Source organism: Protopterus annectens, chromosome 1.part0, assembly GCF_019279795.1.
Source record: "Protopterus annectens isolate FY-2018-M chromosome 1.part0, PAN1.0, whole genome shotgun sequence".
In the NCBI taxonomy this organism is placed as follows: Eukaryota; Metazoa; Chordata; order Ceratodontiformes; family Protopteridae; genus Protopterus; species Protopterus annectens.
Window position 1 is genome coordinate 38,685,084 of NC_056725.1, and position 21,694 is coordinate 38,706,777.

The 21,694-nt window shown below is 39.9% G+C and overlaps 1 protein-coding gene across 1 annotated transcript in view; it reads right to left on the reverse strand.

Annotated features, from left to right (window-relative positions):
* Window positions 1-21,694, reverse strand: part of PRKD2 (protein kinase D2) — a 3,293,129-nt gene that overhangs the window by 726,082 nt on the left and 2,545,353 nt on the right. Inside the window, exon 15 of the mRNA XM_044081637.1 lies at window positions 14,488-14,586. Coding sequence (XP_043937572.1) covers window positions 14,488-14,586 — 99 coding nt within the window. The remainder of the gene's footprint in view (window positions 1-14,487; window positions 14,587-21,694) is intronic.

The window sequence follows — 21,694 nt, forward strand, 5'->3', positions numbered from 1 at the left end:
TTTACAGGGTTTTGGTATTATCAGGAGATAATTCAGACACAGTTCATTTAGACTGATATGCAGAAAGTCACTGCAGTGTAGTCCACAGAAATTTGGTACAGACACTCAACAGTGAGTGCAGAAGTCAGGCCAAATATAGGTTCATAGGTAGGTACTAGGCTACTGGCCCTAGAGCCTATATAAGCTTAACCAAAAAGGTACCCTGGCTTTCGCCACCCAAGAAAATTATTTTCCTGTGCCCCTGTCAAGCAGAGCCACAGACGTGATCCCCGGGGTGAATTTCCTATTTTCCATCCAATCATCAAGATTTTACTTGAAGAGTGCTAATGAGGAGCTTTGTTTGATATAGATAGGTAGTTTGTTCCAGAGTATGGGAAGTCTCTGGGACAGGAATCTATCCCTCCAGCATGTTCTGTTTATTGTAATGACAAGGTTTAGGTCCCTAGAGCGTGTAGCTCGGAGGGATTGGGATTTCTTTAAGTGGAGCATGTTCAACAGCTCTGGGTTTGACATAGCTTCGTATGTTAGGCAGAGATCGCCTCTGAGTAGGCGATATGCAATGGAGTAAAGCTGGAGTTTTTTGAGACGGTCTGCATAGAGCATCTGTTTGAGGCCGGTAATCCTCTTTGTAAGGTATTTCTGCAGCCACTCCAGTTGTTGTAGATGTCTTGTGAGGTACATACCAAAAATGGCGTTGTACTCTATAATGGGTCTAATGAGTGATGAGTAGAGGGGAACAATTACCTCTTTTTTTCCTGGATGAGGAACCTTTTGTGATGAGGTGTGCCATGAAGAAGTATTTCCTGAGTACTGCGGCGATGTGATTATCAAAGGAAAGACTACTGTCCACCTGTGTCCCAAGGTGTCTTATCACACTTTTGGTGTTAAGTAGACTACCATCTATGTGGTAGCTCATGGGTAGAGAGTTTTTACTGAAGGAGATGATAATGCACTTTTTGGCATTGAACTTGAGGCCATGGCTTTGACACCAGGCATCTGTCTCCGTGAGGCCCTTTTGTAGGATGTCCACTTCGTTAGGAGTTTGGATTATTGCTCCTAGTTTGCAGTCATCTGTGAACTTTGTTAGCCAAAGACCTTCTGTGTTAGCCTGTACTTCAGAAAAGTAGATACCAAACAGGAGAGGACCCAGGACTGAACCCTGTGGTACTCCACTTGTCACTAATCTGAAGTCGGATTTGGAGTCTGCTACTTTCACAGTGTGTGTTCTGTCAGTGAGCCAGTTGGCAACCCATCTTGTGACATAGGGATTTATACCTAGTTTAGTGAGTTTATCTATAATTCCAGAGTGGAGGATGGTGTCAAAAGCCTTTCAGAGATCTAGATAGGCTGTGTGAACCACCTTTCCCTTGTCTACTTTTTTGGTGACTGCTTCAAATAAGTCTCTCAGTTTTAGGAGACATGATCTGCCTTTTACAAACCCGAACTGGGTGGGGTCCAGAGTTTGGAGATTACCAAAGTCTTTGTGTATAAGATCCATTATGATATGTTCCATGGCCTTGCAGACTAGGCTCATTAGGCTAATGGGGCAGTAGTTCCCAGGGTCCATGGCGGCTCCCCCTTTGTGGAGTGGAATAACCATCACTGTGCGCCATTCAGTGGGCACAAAGCCTGAGGTGAGGCTATGACTTGAACATGGTGCTTAGGTGGGGTGCCAGTTCATTCTGCAGTTCATGTAGAAATCAGCCAAGGATGGTGTCAGGTCCCATGGATGCTGTGTTCTTGGCTTTGGAGAGTGTAGTTTATACCTGTGCAGCCATGATTACAGGAACTTTGCATTCTTCTAGTATAGAGATGGGCCCTTTATGGGGTGAGGGGGGGGGGTAAAGTTAGCACTGAACCTATCTGCCAGTATGTTGGCAATATCAGTTGGTTCTGTATATTTAGAGCCATTGTGCTGCAACTCAGAGCAGATCTGAGTGTTGCCACTGAGATTCTTGACATAGCTATAGAATGCTTTGTGGCTGTCTTTAGAATCAGTGATGATTTTGTTTTCATATCTAGCTTTGGAGGGTTTTATGAGGGATCTCAGCTTCTTACTGAGGGTGACCCAGGGAGTTCCTCCAATCATGGGATTTTACTCTCTTTTGCAACAGTTTCTTTCTTTTGTTGTAGAGTTTGTTTATGGCAGGGGACTACCAGATTGGCTTCCTTTTTTTTTGGAGGATAACATCTTGGTTCTGTTTGGGATAGCACGATCCATGCACTCGTGTAAGTGCTTATAAAGTGCATTTGTGTATGATTCAGCAGTCGTACCTCTATTTTCTGTTTGCATGTGTGTCGTGAAGTTTGCCACTTCTGTCTTAAGAAGCGTGAAGTTAGCTTTGGAGAAATTTTTTACGGTGGTTTCCCTAATGGGGGGTGGGGGCAGGATGTGGATGTCTAGGGTGATTAGCTTGTGGTTGGATCTGACCAACGAGGAATTGACCTCTGGTGTGGAACACTGGTCATCAATGTTGGTAATGACCAGGTCTAGGATATTGCTGCTCCTGGTGGGGATGTGGATAAGTTGATCCAAGGCATTGGAAGTTATGAATTCCAGAAAACGTTGAGCAAAAGTGTTGGTACATGAATAGTTTTCCCAGTTAATAGTGGGGTAGTTGAAATCAACCATTAATAGTGTGTTGAGTTGCACCCTAATATTTTCCAGTGTATTAAGAAATGAGGAGTGGGAATCCTGGGGCATGGTGGGGGATCTGTAGCAAGTTACAATTTGGATTGCAGTCTTGCCCAGAGTTAGTTGCACTTGGATAATCTTGGATGTATTACGCTGAGCAACTAGCCTGGAGGTGTGGATATCCTTAGTGAATATGGACATGCCTCCGCCTTTAATGTTTCGGTCCATGTTAGGTGGCCGAAAGATATGGTATGAATTATAATCTGGTAATGCAGGTGTGCTCTCTGGAGCCGAACCAGGTCTCTGTCACTGCACAGATGTCAATGTTCTCCATTTTAAGGAGTGCCTCAAGTGAATGCATTTTGAGGTTTAGACTTCCAGTACTGAGTAGCATTACCCTCAGATTTTGCTTGCTTGTACCTGTTAAGGTGGTGAATTTGTCATTTGAACCTTGCCTAAAAAAGGCACTATAGGAATGGCAAGAGCCTTAGCCAGTATCCGGAATCCCATGGGTGACAGCTGTAGGCTATCTCTGGCAAAGCATCGTGGTCTGTCGATTATGTCATCCCAGGCAGACAGATACTGGACTCCCCTAGAATGTCACCAGAAGCTTAGCCAGTTGTTGATGTCAGTCATTTTGTCCTTATACTGTGGTAGCATTCTGGGTGGTGGCAGGATGCTACTCAGGGCCAGGGTCATACTTGCCTGGGCTACAAGATCAGAGAGCTCCTCCAGGTCTATTTTCATGTAGTCCAGGGAAGTACATCTCAGGTCATTCACACCAACATGGACAATGACAGAGTCACATTTGTACTTGTTGTGGAGTGACCTGAGTGCGTGCGTTATGTGGCGGATCCTGGCACCCAACAGGCAGCTGAAAGTAACTTTCTCCTTGTTTAGCCTGGTGAGTGGAATATCAGTGTGCCTGACTACAAAGTCACCTATGACTAGAGTGTTGGGTATGTTGTTATGCCTTATGGGCTGTGTTTGAGTGGCACACTAAGTTTGTTCGCTATGTGTCATTTGGGTTGTGCTGGGGGGTGGAAGTTGCTTGCATTTCTGCTTTGGAGGTCTCTGTTACTTGAGCAGATTTTTATTGATAGCCTCTGTGAATGTAGGTGTGTATTTCATGTTTCTATGTGTGTGTTTTGGTGGTGTAGGTTTTGAGGGACTATGTGATGAGTGTGGTGTGTTGCAAGTGTTTACCTTCGCCTCTTGACTGTCTAGTCCAGTCTCGGGTGAAGAGAGCTTTGCTTCCAGTTTGGCTATATAAGTGCATCTCTCACAGGTTGTAGTGTTGGGTTGTAGGAGAAGATGGTTGTCTGTGTACAGGAGGCAGTTGCTGCATTGCCCCAAGATGCCCAGATTCATCAGACAGACAGGAGAAAACACTGGGAGCTGACCCTTAGACATGCCTGAATAGGTGCTTATTTATTAAGTACTAAAAACTGTTTTCCTCTAAACAAGTGAGGAAAGTTGAGTGCTGTAGTAATTTGTAGCTTATTTAGTGCTTACAACAAATTCTGAACAAGTGCTGAGCTCAAAGAAATGGAGTTTAGTGCTAAAACTAAACAACTGGCTAGTTCTAAGGGAAAATTTGAAGAGCAGACTTTATGGCGCTGGAAATAGTTTAAGCCTAGCTAAGTGTATATATTTTTTTAAATATAACAATAGCAAATGAGCAAACTGATTTAAACAAATTAACCAATAAAAAGCTAAAAACTGAGCCCCATTCCAGCAGTCTTCGATCAGACAAGTTCTAACTGCACACTCCTGTCACTAGGGTGTAGGGGAACCTTCTCCAAAAAAAGATGGTTGGATTAGTGCTCAAGTTATACAAACAAAGCTAGATTCACGTGGTCTGAATTTAGTCTATGCTACAGCAAACATGGCGTACCAATTTCAGAAAGAAACAGTTCAAATAAGCAGGCAGAATAAAACTTTAACCAGAAACTCCCAGCTCAGAAGGGCAGAATCTACCCTCTCCTCCCACAAGAGTGCAGACCACACCTTCTTAATGTAAAATAACTGTCCCAAAGCACAAGTGCTTAAACCAGAACTAATCACTTTTACAATAACAGACACTACACCTTCAATCAGCAACTCCCAACTTAGAAGGATGCAAGCTACCTGTCCTGCCACAACAGTGCAGACCACAAACCTTCTTAATGTAAAACAACTGGTCTGAAGCCCAAGTGCTTCAACCAAAGGCTTAGAATAACAGTTACAATTTAATCAGGCTACTAACAAGCAGTAATAAATGCAGCAGAATAAATGCAATTAAGTACTTTTAAGAACAAGCAGCAAAAGCAAAATAAAGTAAGAAGAAACACAAATACAGTAAAAGCAGATGAATAAAGTGCAATTTTTTTATATAACAATAGAAAATGAGCAAACTGATTTAAACAAATTACCCAATTAACCAGTTAAAAGCTCAAAACTGAGCCCTGTTCCAGCAGTCTTCAATCAGACAATTTCTAACTGCACACTCCTGCCCTAGGTTGCAGGGGAACCTTCTCCAAAAGAGAAGGCCTGGATTAGTGCTCAAGTTATACAAATAAAACTAGATTCAGGATGTCTGAATCTAGTCTATGATACAGCAACCAAGGCACACCAATTTCCGAAAGAAACAGTTCAAATAAGGAGGCACAATAAGCCTTTAACCAGAAATTCCCAGCTCAGAAGGGCAGAATTTAGCCTCTCCTCCCAAAAGAGTGCAGACCACAAACCTTCTTAATGAAAAATAACTGTCCTGAAGCCCAAGTGCTTTAACCACAACTAATACACTTTTAGAATAACAGACACTGAGACTTCAATCATCAATTCCCAACTTAGAAGGATGTAAGCTATCTGTCCTGCCACAACAGTGCAGACCACAGACCTTCTTAATGTAAAACAACTGGTCTGGAGCCCAGGTGCTTAAACCAAAAGGCTTAGAGAGTAACAGTTACAATTTAATCAGGCTACTACCAAGCAGTAATAAATGGAACAGAATAAATACAACTGAGTACTTTTAAGAAGAGGCAAAGGCAAAATAAAGTGCAATTTTATTAGTAAAGTTAAAGGAGAGAGGAAGAAGGAGCAGAAGAAAATTTCAATGTTAAGAACCTAAGTGGGTTGGCCTTCTCAAACTTTCTCTCTGTATTAAGTAGAGTGAACACCAGGCTAGGAGGGGTGTCCCAGATCACATTTACAGTAGGGGCAGGCAACTGCAAAGCCACCAACTATAATAGGGTGGAGGTGAGGGGGAAAACAGTTTCAGGACAGATGAAAAACAGAAAACTATGCCAGAAAATATTTAAAATAATTCAGTCTGGCAAAATTAAGACAATAAAGAACTCTGAAAGTTTAAAATGCTAAGAAATATACTTATCAATCAGCAATATATTTCCAGACTGTTTGAGAATCACACTGCAGCCAGAACACCAGGAGTTTTCCATATCCAGCACTCAAGAATATTAATTATATTATTCAGGAATATGTGTGCAGAGGCTATGGACATTAAGACTTGATTCAGATATTGTTGACATCTACCTCCACTGTACATAATAAACCAAACTACAGTGTATGCAGACTTTTATTCTGATAGGTACGAGAAGATTTGGCACATAAAGGAAAGACTGGCATCTGTTCAGCAAAGTTCTGGGTAATTAAAACATAAAGGCATTCATTCCAGCCTCATTATAGTTTCTTCCAGTTCAATCCAGTATTCTACAGTCCTATCAGTTCTTACACTACATTAGCAATAGCTACATTATCTATTTCCTACTGTAATAACTCATTAACAATTACTTTCTGCAACATGATTGACACTATCAGTATTTGTTAAACAGCAACCAGACACTGTGCGCACTACTTCCTACACGGTTCTTCACTTCATCTTCTCCTTTCCTACTGTCATCTTCACCTCCTTAGTTTCCTATTTTAGCATTATTCACCTCATTTCTCACCGATTAAAATTATCATACATCTGCCTCACTTCCACACTTGTATAATCCCACAATTGCTTTTCTTTTTACCATTCCTTCTACAGTTAATTTTATTGTATTCCCAGCAAAAAACCCACAATAAGTCCTTACTAAAGTCACCACTTCTGAACGCATCTCAGTCACTCCCAAATGGTCCCACACCCTGCATCTCATACTGCTAACTCCCTCCTCCATCCATCCTAGATCCAATCACACCCTCTTATCCTCCTCCATTTACCTTCCTCTAGCATTCACCACACTCTTCAGTTCAACTACCTCTGCCAGTCTTACACGTTACTTAAGTGCTCTCCTAAAGCTCCCCAAATATCTTTACAAATACATACTCATAATACTATTGCTTCTCCATAAAAAGAAATTCTGACCCAGGCCTACTTTATTGGTGTATCATAAATGCACAAGTATAAGAAATAAAATTGTTCAAATCAACACTCGGATTGCAAAACACATCCCTGAGCTCTTGGCAATAACTGAATCTTGGATTGATGGACGGATTGAAAGATGGCAACTCCTCCATACATCAGTTCTTTCAGGGTTACAGATTCCATTTTGATGCACAAGCAGGAAGTACAAATGGATGTAGAAATACCTTACTCTTTAAATGGAACCTAAATACCCCAATAAGAGTCGCAAGCCACTCTCACCTCAGGCCACCAACCAATATGGCTGCGAATCAAAATACTTGTACATTGCACTTGACATTGACATACTTTCCTTCCCCTCTTCTCTAGGCAAGTTCAAAATGTACTTCAAGGACATATCGACTTCTGTGAACAGCAGCAAAAATGCATACTTTTAGGTGATTTAGTCTTCATTTAAAAAGCCCTCACAATAATTATATCTCAGATTTCATAATTGACTTCAGCTTCTCTCAACTAGTTGATCAAGCTATCTGTCCAAACCTTAAAACAAACAAGACACTCCCTGTTTCACCTAGTCATTCCAAACCAACCTTCCATCATACCTTTTATCACTCTACACCACAACACCTTCAGACGCTACTGTCCTACGAGTTTCTTAATTCAACTCAACTGTCAAACAATACTCCCCAAAATTAATATCATTTAGATCTAAATCACAAACAAGTATACAAAAACTAAAAAACATACTCTTCAACCTGTTCTGGTCACCCATTTTAACTTCAGCTATACCACCAAATTACTCCCCAACTTTCTAAGACAATTGCAAAATATATGCTTCCCTTTAACAAAATGATTTTTCAAACCAGGGAAAAAATATTGATTAACTTGTGAACTTAAGGCACTACTAAGACTCAAGGAAAAACATCAATCCAACTCCCATAACATATGACCACTTCAACTTTGAAATCTCAATAAACAAGCAAAAACCAATAAATGGGACGTATTCAATATTTAATAATATTACTAAACTCCCCCAAGCAATTCTGGGAACAGGTCAATCGGATGACATCATAAAACTACAACTACCTTACAAAATCCTCTCATTTTACTCCCTTTGAAATTCTAAAAAAAAAAATTAATAACCTTTTCTAACTTGATTCTACCAAATCTAATGAACACTCTTCCTTCTCTTTCACCAACTCCCGATATTCTATTTACTTTTAAAAAAATTTAATCAAATAATTAGAAACTTTGCTTGAGCAGTTAAAGCTAGACAAATCAGCTGGTACAATCTCTCTCTCTCTCTGTCTCTCTCCCTCCCCGTTTTACTAGTGCAGGGAATACATTATGTCACCTCTCCAACACATTCTCAGTCTGTACATAACACAAAATTTCATACCTGATGTTTGGAAAACAACCATAATAACTCCTTTGCAGAAACAACCAAAGCCTATCAAACTCTCACACTACCATTCATTCTCTATATTTCCCACTTTAGGGAAAATATTTAAAAAGCTGATCTATGCTCAACTTTCACAATACATAAACCAACATCATCTTCTCTCTCCTCTAAACAGCATGGCTTCTAGGTTGGCTGTAGCACTATGACCATTCTTTGAACTTTCACTGGTTAAATACAGTTGGCTATGGATAACAGAATTATAGGACCCATAGTCATCAACCATGCCACAACATTTTATCTAGTTGACCAATCTACTCTTAGGGATTAGCTCAGATTCCATTCCATGATTCAGAAAGCACCTCTGTCACACATAACTGCTCAATCTCACCAACAACAAACTAAAACAATGCTCGTTGGTACTAACAGAAACCTTGATAAAACCTTAAATTTACTTCAAATACTCGCTCAAAACAATACCATGATTTCCTTCCAATAACTAGGCATCTGACTAGATCTTACTCTCAACTTCTATCTTCACTTGGAACATACATGTGTGTTCTGGGGCAAAAACACATTTCCGCTCCTAGCTCATATTACCACAACTTCCATATGCAAAACAATTTTACTTGCACAGCTTAAGTACTCTAAATTCTGATCAAAGCTCAAATAATATCTTCAAAATCAAGCTTATCAGGACTTATAACCTAATCTTCATCACCCTCCCTCTTACCTTTTCTACTCCAAATCGCTGGCAGCTCTTCTCTATCTCTTATGCTGTTCTCTAGTGAAATGCCATACAGTCATGTATCTGCCTATAAACTCTGCACAAACTGTACATAATTATTTACATTTTTCTTTATCTAACCAGGTTAATCCCACTTGGCTAGTAGCCATGTTTTAGGAGAGACCTACAGTAGCATTTATACTACTATTACATTTGAATTAACTTTGGTGGGAAGTGGTTCCAGGTGGCAGGACCAGTCTTTGAGTAGGCTCTTCATCAACATTCTTTGCCCGTTTCCATTAATGTAATACACCTTTAAGACTAATTACACTTGGTAAATGCACCACTTTGGCCCTATTAGATTTTTAAATGTATAAACAACTCCCAAGCATCAGTCTAAAAAAACAGGTGGCACTCTGCAGAAAAAATATTAATTTATGTTGTTGCCCATAACATATTTGAGTGAAACTGGACCAAAAGTTTTCATCTCATAATTAAATTAGAGGCAAAAAATGTAATCTTGACAAGGGTTTACATTAGTTTTAACTGGTCTGATTGACAGAATTTGTCCATTAATGGAAATGTCTGAAATATGATGTCGAAAATTTTTCTTATTAAATGGATAACAGCAAATGTCTTTAATACTGAGCCTTCAAGTAAAGTGTCACAAACCACATATCCATTGACAGGCATTTTTTTATTTAAGTCTTACTACAGGTCTTATTTAGTTAATAATGATCATAGTTTCTTGCTGAGTTATGTTTGGAGTGGTCTTGCTGAGATCAGATGAATTGCATTTGGCAGGGAACTTAACGAAGTTACAAGTCAGCCACATGAATACAGCTGATCAGTTCTCTGTCACTTTCTGGCTCCATTGTGTGGCTCATTCAAAACAGTACTACAGTCCTTCTTTCTATATGTACTACATCTTCCTTGACTGGTGGGTCAGGAATTGAGCTGTTGTCTTCCATATACACTTCAGATATTAGCAGTAATATATGCTGTACATTCTGAGTACTGTACAACTGTTTAGCATTCATATACACCATTTATATAAATGAGGACACTAGTGGATTTTAAGAAAAAAAATGGACAATTACCTGGTCGAGTTCAAATGTAAAAAATCCATAACCATTTCTAAACATTTTAAACAGAAACTTTATTAAAGAGAAGACAACATGTAAATACATTAATCATTTTATTAGCATGGACTGCAGTGTATATATATATATATATATATATATATATATATATATATATATATACACACACACACACACACACACACACACACACACACACACACACACACACACACACACCAAATTATAGGAACAATTAGCCACCAGAGGCTTGCTTTAGAATACTTATAATTGAGTAGAATACATATAATTGAAATGGTTTCAGTAAGCTGTGACTTGTCACTAACTGCAAGCAGCAACTGCCAATGCAGTTCCCTAATTTCAACAAGGTGATTTATGTCACCATTTCTTTTGTTATATAAAACACATCACAAAATCTGTCCCTATCATGTCTCTGTATAATTCAGATAATGCATCATTATTACATTTTTTTTATCTCAGGTAAATGGCTAATGTATCCTTTTCATTTTTTATAGTCTTTCCAACACAGAAGCATATGGACTTCTGGCATATATCACAACACATTTAATGCATTAAAACCAAAATGATTTCTACCTTATATACCTGGTTAGATTTATGGTGCTTATATTAAACAAGTATACTGGGCTTTCCTTTTGTAAGTATGATGGAGATCCTTTTCAGATTCCAAAAAAATTAAAGTTTTTCCTTTTATTTATTTATTTTTAACATCAGTGGACAGATGGTGCAAGGTACCAGGACTACTCTTTGAGAAGGCTCTTTCATTACAAACAGTTTTGAAGGGTGACAGTGTCTTCTTGCTATGTTTAGAAAAGTCATTTAGCTCCTAAATAGGTAGCTTGTACCTCAAAGGTGGGCAGTAACCTAAAGTTACAATTTTGAAAATGAGGGAGCCAAGAAGGAGAGTGGTGCACTTGGGAATAGGCGGTATTTTTTCAGGATGATGCAATGATATATATGCTGGCCTGCTAGGAGTGCAAATCAGTCAATTTTATTTTTTATTTACTTGATATTTGTAAATATTGTTTGAAGAATGAAGACATAATTGGAAGGACATATTTGAGTTTAAGAATAAGGATAAATCTAGCAATGGCTGTCCTAACAGTGGAAGTAAGAAGGTGAGAGATCCCGTAGTAGAATTTAAGTTGGGGTAGCACTTTATTGGTGACTAAATCCATGTGACTGTTAAAGTTTAGGGATGGATCAAGGGTTAGTCCTAGATCCTTTTGTCTGGTAACATTGGGGGTGGGATTATTATTAACTTTCATAAGAACTGGTTTAAGGGTGGGAAGTTTATGAAGGATGGAGAACAGCATCACATTAATTTTATGACAAAATCACTGGTATCAGAATACAACAAAAACTTCTGCTCATATGCAGAAACTGAAATTAACCAGCTATAGATCATGGAAAGGAAATTTATTAAAATAATCTCCCAGCAAAAATTCCTGTGTTGCACCAACTGAAAAAAGCACTTTCAAAGAGTTATCCAAATTGATAAGTTGGCTAACAACCAATAATCATATCAGTGAAGGAGAAATATTATCAGTCAAGGTTCTCAACCTTTAGTTTTCATATTGTTAAATAGGTAAATTATACTGTGAATTTAAAGTCTTTAAAGTAAAAATTGTATAAATGAAAATTATTTAAGCACTACATCATAAGACATGGTAAAAGATTTAAAAATGATTTATACAAAACAATACAATAAGGAGAGAAAACTTCATTACACAAGTTGTTCCTAGACTATGACACAACCTTCCATTTAATTAAAGGTAATGCTGATCAATGGGTGGGGATACAAAAATACAAGGGTAACGTCAATGACTCTCTGTTCTTTGGATTAGTGGAATGTGACTGAACCTCTGCCAAATGCAACTCATCCCAGCAAGACCATCCCAAACATAACTCAGCAATAAACTCTAATCAAACATTATATGTTCTGCTAACTTGTGGATGATACACAAGACAAAACAAAGTTGAGTTAAAACATAGTATAAACAGCCTTTACACCACTGCACACCCCAAATGCCAGCTTAAATTTAGAGGATTAATGGGAAGTGAGGGAACAATGCATACAAGGGAGGAATGAGGGAACAGGTCTTAAACAAGCTATGTAATGTTTGAGTGAGAAAGATTGGGTAGATTATAAGTAGGGTAGATTGGGTAGATTATAAGTGATGTATAATGTTATCAACTGGGAGAATGTTATCAACTAGGAGTGTGGCAGTATGGTTTATGTTGTAAAATGCTTGCAAACAGGATTGTGTCAGTGCAGTTTGTTTTCATATATATAAATGTATGATTGTGTAGTAAGTTATGGTTTAATAAAGATGTTTCTTGTAAAAAAAAAATTAGAGGATTATGAGAGGGTCACTGAAAGTAACTGCTTTATTGTGTGTTTGAGACATGGATGCCAAGAAATTCACTTTGAGAGCAAAGCTCAACAGATGGATCTTGACATCCATGTTGAGAGTACATAATAAAGGGTTATGATCAGAGACCTGATCATAATTCTTCATACTGCATGGAGCTTTATTTCACCAAGACAAGACAACAACACACATCAGGCACAATCAATATTTTTTAACAAAATTAGGGACAGATTGTAGACACAGAAGGCAGAAACAAAGCTATGGTTTGATGACTGGCACTGTTATTTGTGCGAGACCTGATCTTAACAGCTTTTAAGGGACTGCTTAACAATTAAGACATGGCTCACCTTACTGTAGTGCTTAACTGTCTTTTTGCAGGTACTAGAGTGTAATTGTGGCACTCCATGCACTACAATCTATACAGCATGACAAAAAAAAAAAAAAAAATACATTGAGCAAATATTCATTATGACAGGCAGGGCTTTGTCCCACCTGTACCTTCCTTAAATTTTAATTCTATGCTCACACAGCCAAGTAGCAAATAAAGCCTACTAAAAAAGAGGGGTATACTGGACCATACAGCATATTTCATCATTTAACATTGTTCACACAGTGAGAACAATCTCTGTGAAACATTTCTATTAACAAGAAATCTAAGTAACTCTGTCAACAACCTTACATACTCCAATATTCCTTGAAGTCTTTCATCTAGAGCACATGACAAAATGAACTTCTATAGTTAATTTAGATTCTACAATTTCGCCAAAAACGGTAGCTTTGCATTCACTATTTGAAAACATCCTGTTGATTAAATAGGGACATTTTTAACAGCATTGCTCATAATGGATCTTTTAAGACAACTCTGTTACTTGGGACAAAAATATTGAAAGTGCCAATGTTATAAATACATATTTAACTTCATAAATGCATTCAGAATTGTTACTGTTTCTAATGTGTTGATGTAAGACTGATAAACCAACTTTTGAATAATGGCATAAATGAAAACACTTATGGATCACATAAAATGCATACATCCTTTTTCAAATACGTTAATGGCCCTCAGTGATGAAGATGGCAGACACGGCACAAAATGAGGAGGAATCTGTAAATCATGGGTCTAAACCTCATGACTGTAGTGATCACTTTGCAGGTCCTGGAGCATGGGGATTATGCTCTGATATTCAGAAAAAAACAACCAGTTAAGTGCCAGAGCGGTGTGCGATGTGACCGTTACAACTGTTAACCACCCCCTACTTATGTTAAGGTCAGGTCTAGCACTAGGTAGTAAAATCTGCCAGCACTGTCTACCAAATGACAGTAGTAGAACAAAAGATTTGTTTCTGTCTGCTGTCCTTACTGGTAAAGTGTCCATAACTTCTTCATAACAAGCTCTGTTAGCATATGTTTTCAGAAGGATACAAACTCTGAAACTCAAATGTATGCTATTATTTAGTGACGTCAATCCTCAGTAGCTTGTCCAAAAACTACAGATTTTATGGTATGCAAACCAAAAATATGAAGCAATAATCTGGACATTCTGCAAAAATCTGGACTGTTAAGAGCTTTGAAAGCCAAGTGTAAACATAACAGACTGCATTACACTACCTTTCTTGACAGTGTTCACTAGGTGTTTTGTGGCTTTGAAAGCTAGTAGTACATGGAGCAGATAAAGCTCCACGCTCTACAAAGAATTATGATCTGGTCACCGATTATCCATGTCTTGAACACATAACAGGTTATGATCAGAGGCCCAATTATAATCCTCTATGTGATGCATCGCTTTTTTTTTTTTTTTGCTTAAACAGCAGCTGTTAGATAAACGAGACTCCCCTGATTAGAAGTAGATCACTATATATTTAGGTAACACTGGAAGTTTTCTTACCTTTGGAAAAGGCTCTGCTGCTGCCAGTAGTACATTCTCAGGTTTCAGGTCACAGTGAACAATATTTTTGAAATGGAGATGCCTTAGTGCAACCAAAATCTGAAAGATAAAGCATGACAGATAATTGTACAGTAAAGATAAAGTGCCTTTTATGCAGGATTAACTCGGGTATTAACCAGAACATTTTTCTCAACAGGTCTAAAGGCCATTCAATACATTTGCTACCATCAATAGTACAGTAAACTATTAAAAAATGTGACTTTACTCATTCAGGGCTGCAAAAGATAAGCATATCAATGTCTGAGGTCCATAACAAAAGTTTCTATTATGCTGCTCTTCTCAAAATATCCATAAAAATGTGTCAAACATTACTCACTAAATGATGAAGTTTAAAAAATGCCCACTAATAAAACTTTGTTTAAAAGCTTAAGAATGTCTGAACCAGAAATAGAAGCATTGTCTATTACTTAAACATGCTCATACATTTTGAAGGACTCTCAACTATTAGATGTTGACATGGTATAAAAGTATCGGTTCGGTTTGTTTGTTTTACAATGCAAAGAAATGAAATCAGAAAATCTGCCAGAACATTGTTTCATTATTCAAACTGGGAAAGGTCACAACAGACTGGGAAGAGTCAAACCCAGAAAACTAGGAATTTGAAAAATAGCAGCATTACAATGGTAGATAAGGAAATACACGGGTCTATATCATAACACTGAATTATCAAAACTTCGAATGTTATAACATCGAACTGGAAACATCGAAAGCTAAAATCCCTGAAGACTGAGAACAGCAATTTTTTTCCCAGGGAAAAAAATCGCTGTTCCAGTACACAACACGAAACACACAAACACTACAAACTATGTCTTATGTGGCAGGCTGTGCCCCCCCACTACTTAAATATACCAACTCCGAGATCACACCACAGTGGAGGGAATAGCAAAGCCGTGGAAACGGCCTATCGAATTCTTTCCATGGGAAAGAATTTGATGTTCCGCAGCTTCGATATTCTCAGCTTTCGATGTTTCCAGTTCGATGTTATAACATTCAAAGTTTTGACACTTCGATGTTATGACATAGACCCAAATACACATATATAGTTTCTGCAACAGCACCTCACAGCTCTTTACACTTCAGCACCACCAATAAAACTACTTATTTTTGAGCTCTGCAAAATAATATGCAAAGTGGCTAAGTCTATGTGCTGTTTTTACCTATACTTATTTACTGTCAGATGAAATTTGGGAGGGACATGAAAATATGTTAACTGGAAATATACTCTGTGCAAAGCTGTGGCCTTGTAACAGAAAAAAAGGACTTAAATATACACTGCTGCCAGATGAGACCTAACTTAACACACAGATAGAATTCAAGTACCATGATGTAATGGGTCTGATTCCAAAACACTTGTGCTCAGTGGAAGTGACTTACTCCAGAGTCATTTAAACCGAGAGCAGGTCTTTTGGAATTTGGCCCCCAGTGTAAGCCTGTTTATAGCTGGGACTTGCACCGAAGCAGAAAAGACTGTATATTTTCAGAGACGTAATGCTGCTATGTTATATACTATACTATGTTACTGCGCACTGTAGAAGACATTCCACTATACTGCTTACTTTAGAACTACACATTGCAGGCAAAGAATGCTGGGAGATAGCAGGTAAGGGAGGAGTAATAAGAAGTGGCAGGGCTGGGAGTATAGAAGGAATTTTCTTACAGAACACTAAATGTAAATGGGACAACTTGTCCTAATTAATGGGAAGTAGGAATCAAACAGCACTCATCGAGATGACTGTATGAGGTGAACAAATGCCTTGAGGGAAAAAAGTGAGTGAGACTAAGCCCCTGACACAGTTATACTGACAAAACAAGTAGAAGTAGTTTACAGGATTCTTTCTTAATGTTGTGAAAGTGACGATGCAAGAGAATGAGGATGGTACGTCATCCCAAAGTATCAGAACAGAATGAAAAATGTGAAAATGCCGTACTTCCAGCATTTAGAAAACTTGGGAGATTGTCCCCTCTCCAACTTCCACAGGACCCTGCCTTGATGGCTCTCCTATCCACATCTAACTGGCTCATTCATTATGCCAAGGTAGAAGCCAGGCATTCTCAGGCTAGAAAACAGCTGTATGGACAATTGATTCCTGCCCAGGAAGTTCAATGGACCCATCTACTTCCTGTGGTGAGAGCTGACTGGGAGGGAGATGGTCCGCCAGCAGGTCCTGTGAAGCGGCCTGGCCTTCCCCCTCACTATGCAGCTCTCTAACTCACAACAACTTCCTAGTTTCAGGCATACACGTTCTCATGTTCATCTCATTCTTGCAGCTATCTGCAGTTGATCGCATACCCTCCAGTAGATGTCACCAACATAACACAGCAAGCTACCTCCATTACCCCAGGATGGCCAATCTTGATTTGGCCGGTCAAGCCCATCACTCCCCTTGCCCATCCTCTCTAGCACCAGTGTCACTGATCAGGGAACTGCCACCTGGGTCATAGGCAGGTTTCCTCTACACCACTGATGCCTTTAAAATGTAATAGACTGGAGTAAAAGGTAGGCACAAGATTTCAAAGATACAGTAAAGGCTAGCACTACCACTGCTACTGCTACCACTGGTACTACTGCTACTGGTACTACCGCTACTGCCACCACTGGTACTACCGCTACTGCTACTGGTACTACCGCTACTGCTACCACTGGTACTATTACTACCAACACTACTACTACTATTACTGCTACCACTGGTACTACTACTAATGCTACCACTGGTACTTCTACTACTGCTACCATTGGTACTACTACTACCAACACTACCAACACTACTATTACTACTGGTACCACTGGTACTACTACTACCAACACTACTACTGCTACCACTGGTACTACTACTACTACCACTGGTATTACTACTACTACCACTGGTACTACTACTATTGCTGCTACTGCTACCACTGGTATTACTACTACTGCTACCACTGGTGCTACTATTACCAACACTACTACTACTACTGCTGCTACTGCTACCACTGGTACTACTACTACTACCGACACTACTATTGCTACCACTGGTACTACTACTATCAACACTACTACTGCTACTACTACTACCAACACTTCTACTGCTACAACTGGTACTACTGCTGCTACTGGTACTACTACTACTACTGCTGCTACCACTGGTACTACTACTGCTACTGCTGCTCCAGGAATTCATGGGTTTTGGTGTTTTAAGAGAAAGGCTGCATGTCTACAAACAGGCAAATATTTCATCATCATCTCAAGTAACAGTCAGGAATACTGTATGGCACGGATTTTTTTTTAAAGATATAATGTCTTCTGGGAGGTTTACTAATGGTGAGAATGAATAAAGTACAGTTTTGTACCTACCATAAATGTAGATGTTCGAAGATCCACATTGCTGCAGTCCTAACACTTGGGGTAGTCCGCTGTCCCAGTCGGCCCGAATACCAAAGTATAAGGCTGACGTCGGTCAAGGCGCATTAGTCTGACGTCAGGGTACAAATGCGCATGACCGACGTCATATCCTCAGTCTTTTCTTGCCCCAGATGTCAGAAGACCCTAAAAAGATAAGGCCAAAACCAAAAAACACCAAACACTCCTGTACCAAATATATGTACAATATATACAAATATACAAAAGTACAACCCCACCCACACAACCACCCCTAAACACAGAGGGGAAGGAGGGAGGGTAAATTGGACTGCAGCAATGTGGATCTTGAACATCTACATTTATGGTAGGTACAAAACTGTACTATGTTCTTCATCTCACATTGCTGCAGTCCTAACACTTGGGTAGAATCCCAAAGCAGAGGTAAGGGAGGCTGGCAAATCATAAAGAAGCAGGAGCTGTCAACATGCCCTGCAAAATAGCCGTGGCAAAACCAGCCCTAGATTTAGAGTAGAGAGGAAGGTGGTAATGCTTAGAGAAAGTATGCACTGAACTCCAAGTAGCTGCCTCCAAAATATCCTTAGTTGCCACCCCCTTAGAAATGCTGTTGAAGTGGCAGTAGCCCTAGTGGAATGAGGCCTAATCCCAGCTGGAATCTCCTTGCCATGATGGGAATAACAAAATGCAATGCAAAACCCAATCCACTTAGAAATAGTTTGTTTTGACACAGGCTTGCCCTGAGAACTCAAAGCAAAAGAAACAAACAACTGCTGAGACTGCCTAAAATCCTTAGTCCTGCTTAAATAATAACGCAACTGCCTGTGTACATCTAAAGTGTGCAAAATCTTTTCCCCTTATTTTGGGGATCTGCATAAAAAGTAGGCAAATGAATAGTTTGGTTTAAAGCCACACTAGAAACCACCTTAGGCATAAAGGAAGGATTAGTACGTAATGATACCCTATCCTTATGGAAAATCAAAAAGGCTCAACCGCCATAAGGGCCTGCAATTCAGAAACCCTTCTTGCAGAAGTAATGGCCAACAAAAAGCAGTCTTCCATGACAAGTATTTCAATTCAGCAGTAGCCGAGGCTCAAAAGGTTGTAGAGTAAGTTTCTCCAACACAAAATTGAGGTCCCAAGCAGGAGTAGGAGCTCTATTGGGGTCTTATATTCTTTGCCCCTCTAAGAAATTGCTTGAACAGAGGATGAGAAAACAATGGTGGGTCACAATCATAGTGAGCTGAAATTGCTGCAGCATGAATCTTAATGGAAGAGAAAGACAAACCTTTGTCCAATAACTCAGTAAGATATTGAAGAGCCACACTCAAATTAGGCTCAGAAACCTCCAAATCCTTTGCTGCACTCCAAAATAAAAATCTCTTCCATTTTTCTGCGTACACTTTCCTTGTACTAGGTCTTCTGGCTTCCATAATCACATTCAAAACTTGTTGAGGAAGTTGAGACCTGCTGTGGTTCAAAACAGAATATGCCAGGCTGTTAGATGAAGAGAGTGAAGCTTGACATTGAGTAGATGACCGTCCCTCTGAGACAATAGGTGTGGAATCAAAGGTAAAGGCCATGGAGGCTTCCTTACCAGACTCCTTAGTAATGGGTACCAGTGTTGCCGAGGCCAATCTGGAGCTATTAAAATCATCCTTGGCTTGTCTTGTCTGACCTTTAGGAGTACCTTTGGGAGGAGAGGCAGAGGCGGAAAGGCATACACATGAAGATTTTTCCAACTGAAAGAAAGAGCATCCACTTTCCAAGCTGTGTGATGAAACCGTTTCGTGCAAAACTTTGGCAGCTGGTGGTTTAGTGGAGAAGCGAACAGATCTATGTCTGGAGTTCCCCATGACACTGTCAATTTCGAAATACATGAAGATCCAGTTTCCACTCGTGGGGATCCATGATTTGCCTGCTTAACACATCTGCTAAGGAGTTCTGTGCTCGGCAGAAACCTTGCCTGAAGATTTAGTTGCAAGCTGAGCGCAGTCTCCCACAAAATCATTGCTTGCCTGCATAGAGGATAAGAATGTGTTCCCCCTTGTTTGTTGATGTACCACATGACAGTTGTGTTGTCTGTTAGAATCAACACCTGCCCTGGAAGAAGTAACTCCTTGAAAGCCATTAATGCAAACTGGACTGCTAACATCTCCTTCATGTTGATATGTAGATGCTGTAGTCTGGCAGGCCACTTGTCTTGTACCCACTTTCCATTCAGATGAGCTCCCAAGCTATGTCTGAGGCATCTGTCGTTAGAATCTGACTCGCCTCTGGCCGGGTCACAGAGAGTCCCTTGTTTAGGTGACATTCCTGAGCCCACCACAAAAATTCCTTTTGAATGCAAGGTATTATTTGAATGGCAGTGTCCAAATCCTGGCAGTGCTGTGTCCATACATTTTTGTGATACCATTGCAGCTTCCTCATATGCAGTTTGGCATTGGGAAGCACCAGAATACAAGATGCCATGAACCCTAAGGCTTGAAGGACTGTCCTTGCAGTCAGCCCGGACTGAAGAGATAGTTGATGGAAGTAAAGGGAAAGATTCTTTTGTTTGTCCGGGGTTAAAAAGGCCATCTGGGTTGCTGTATTCAGTCTCACACCCAGAAAGCACATGTCTTGAGAGGGTACTAGACTGGACTTTATTTCGTTCACAGAATACCCCAGGCATCTTAGCACTGCTATCACATATTCCAAATGCTGAAAAAGGTCTTCCTTTTCTTGAGCCAGAATCAGGCAGTCGTCCAAGTAAGGATAGATTTGTATTCCTTTTAGCCTGAAGTAAGCTATCACTGGAGCCAGAACTTTCGTGAATACTCTGGGCGCAGTAGATAAGCCAAAGGGCAATGCAGAGAACTGATAATGGGAATTCCCAGCCCGAAAACGCAGATACTTCTTGCAACTTAGTCTGATAGGCACATGAAGGTAAGCCTCCTTGAGATCTAAAGTTACCATCCAGTGATCTTTGCCCAGCAGAGGCAAAAGCTGTTGTAACGTCAACATTTTGAACTTGGGAATGTCCAGATAAGTGTTGAGGATAGATAAATCCAAAATTGGTCTCCACGTGTTCCCCTTTTTTGGAACTAGGAACAGGCGAGAATAAAATCCTAGGCCCCTTTCTGGCACAGGAACCGGCTGAATAGCCCCTATTTGGAGTAACAGAGAAATTTGCTTGTGAGCCTCTTTTCTTTGTAGAGGAGGAATGTCTGGCATGCCTTTGAAAGGAGGCAAGGTATGGAAATAAAACCTGTAACCATGGTGAATGATATCCAATACCCATCTGTCTTGGGTAATTAAACTCCAATTTTCTTTGAAAAGTGCCAGCCTTCCTCCCAAAGGTGCTGCCAGACGAGAAGGCTCTGGCAGCTGAAAAGGCAGGTCATTGGGTCTGTTTACGAAAGGACTGACCCCTGCCCTCACCAGAAGACTGAGCAGGCGAACTCCCTGTTCTAGGCCTAAAAGAACCTTGAGCTCTGCCCCTACCACGTCTAGACCTACCCCTAGACTGGGAATCATAAGAAGGATATGTCCACCCCTTAGTAGGCCAATTTCTACTAAACTTGGAGGCTGAACCTGCAAAAAATCTTTAACAGTCTGCATAGACTTAGCCTTGTCCTCCATTTTCTTTAAAACTGCTTCCACAGGCGAACCAAACAACACATCAGATTGTAACGGAGCATCTAAAATCCTTGTCTTAACATGCTCAGCCAAATTCTGATCCCTCAGCCAGGCGTGCCTGCGAAGAACAGAACCAGTGGCAGCCACCCTCGAAGAGGCCTGTACAGCATCAAA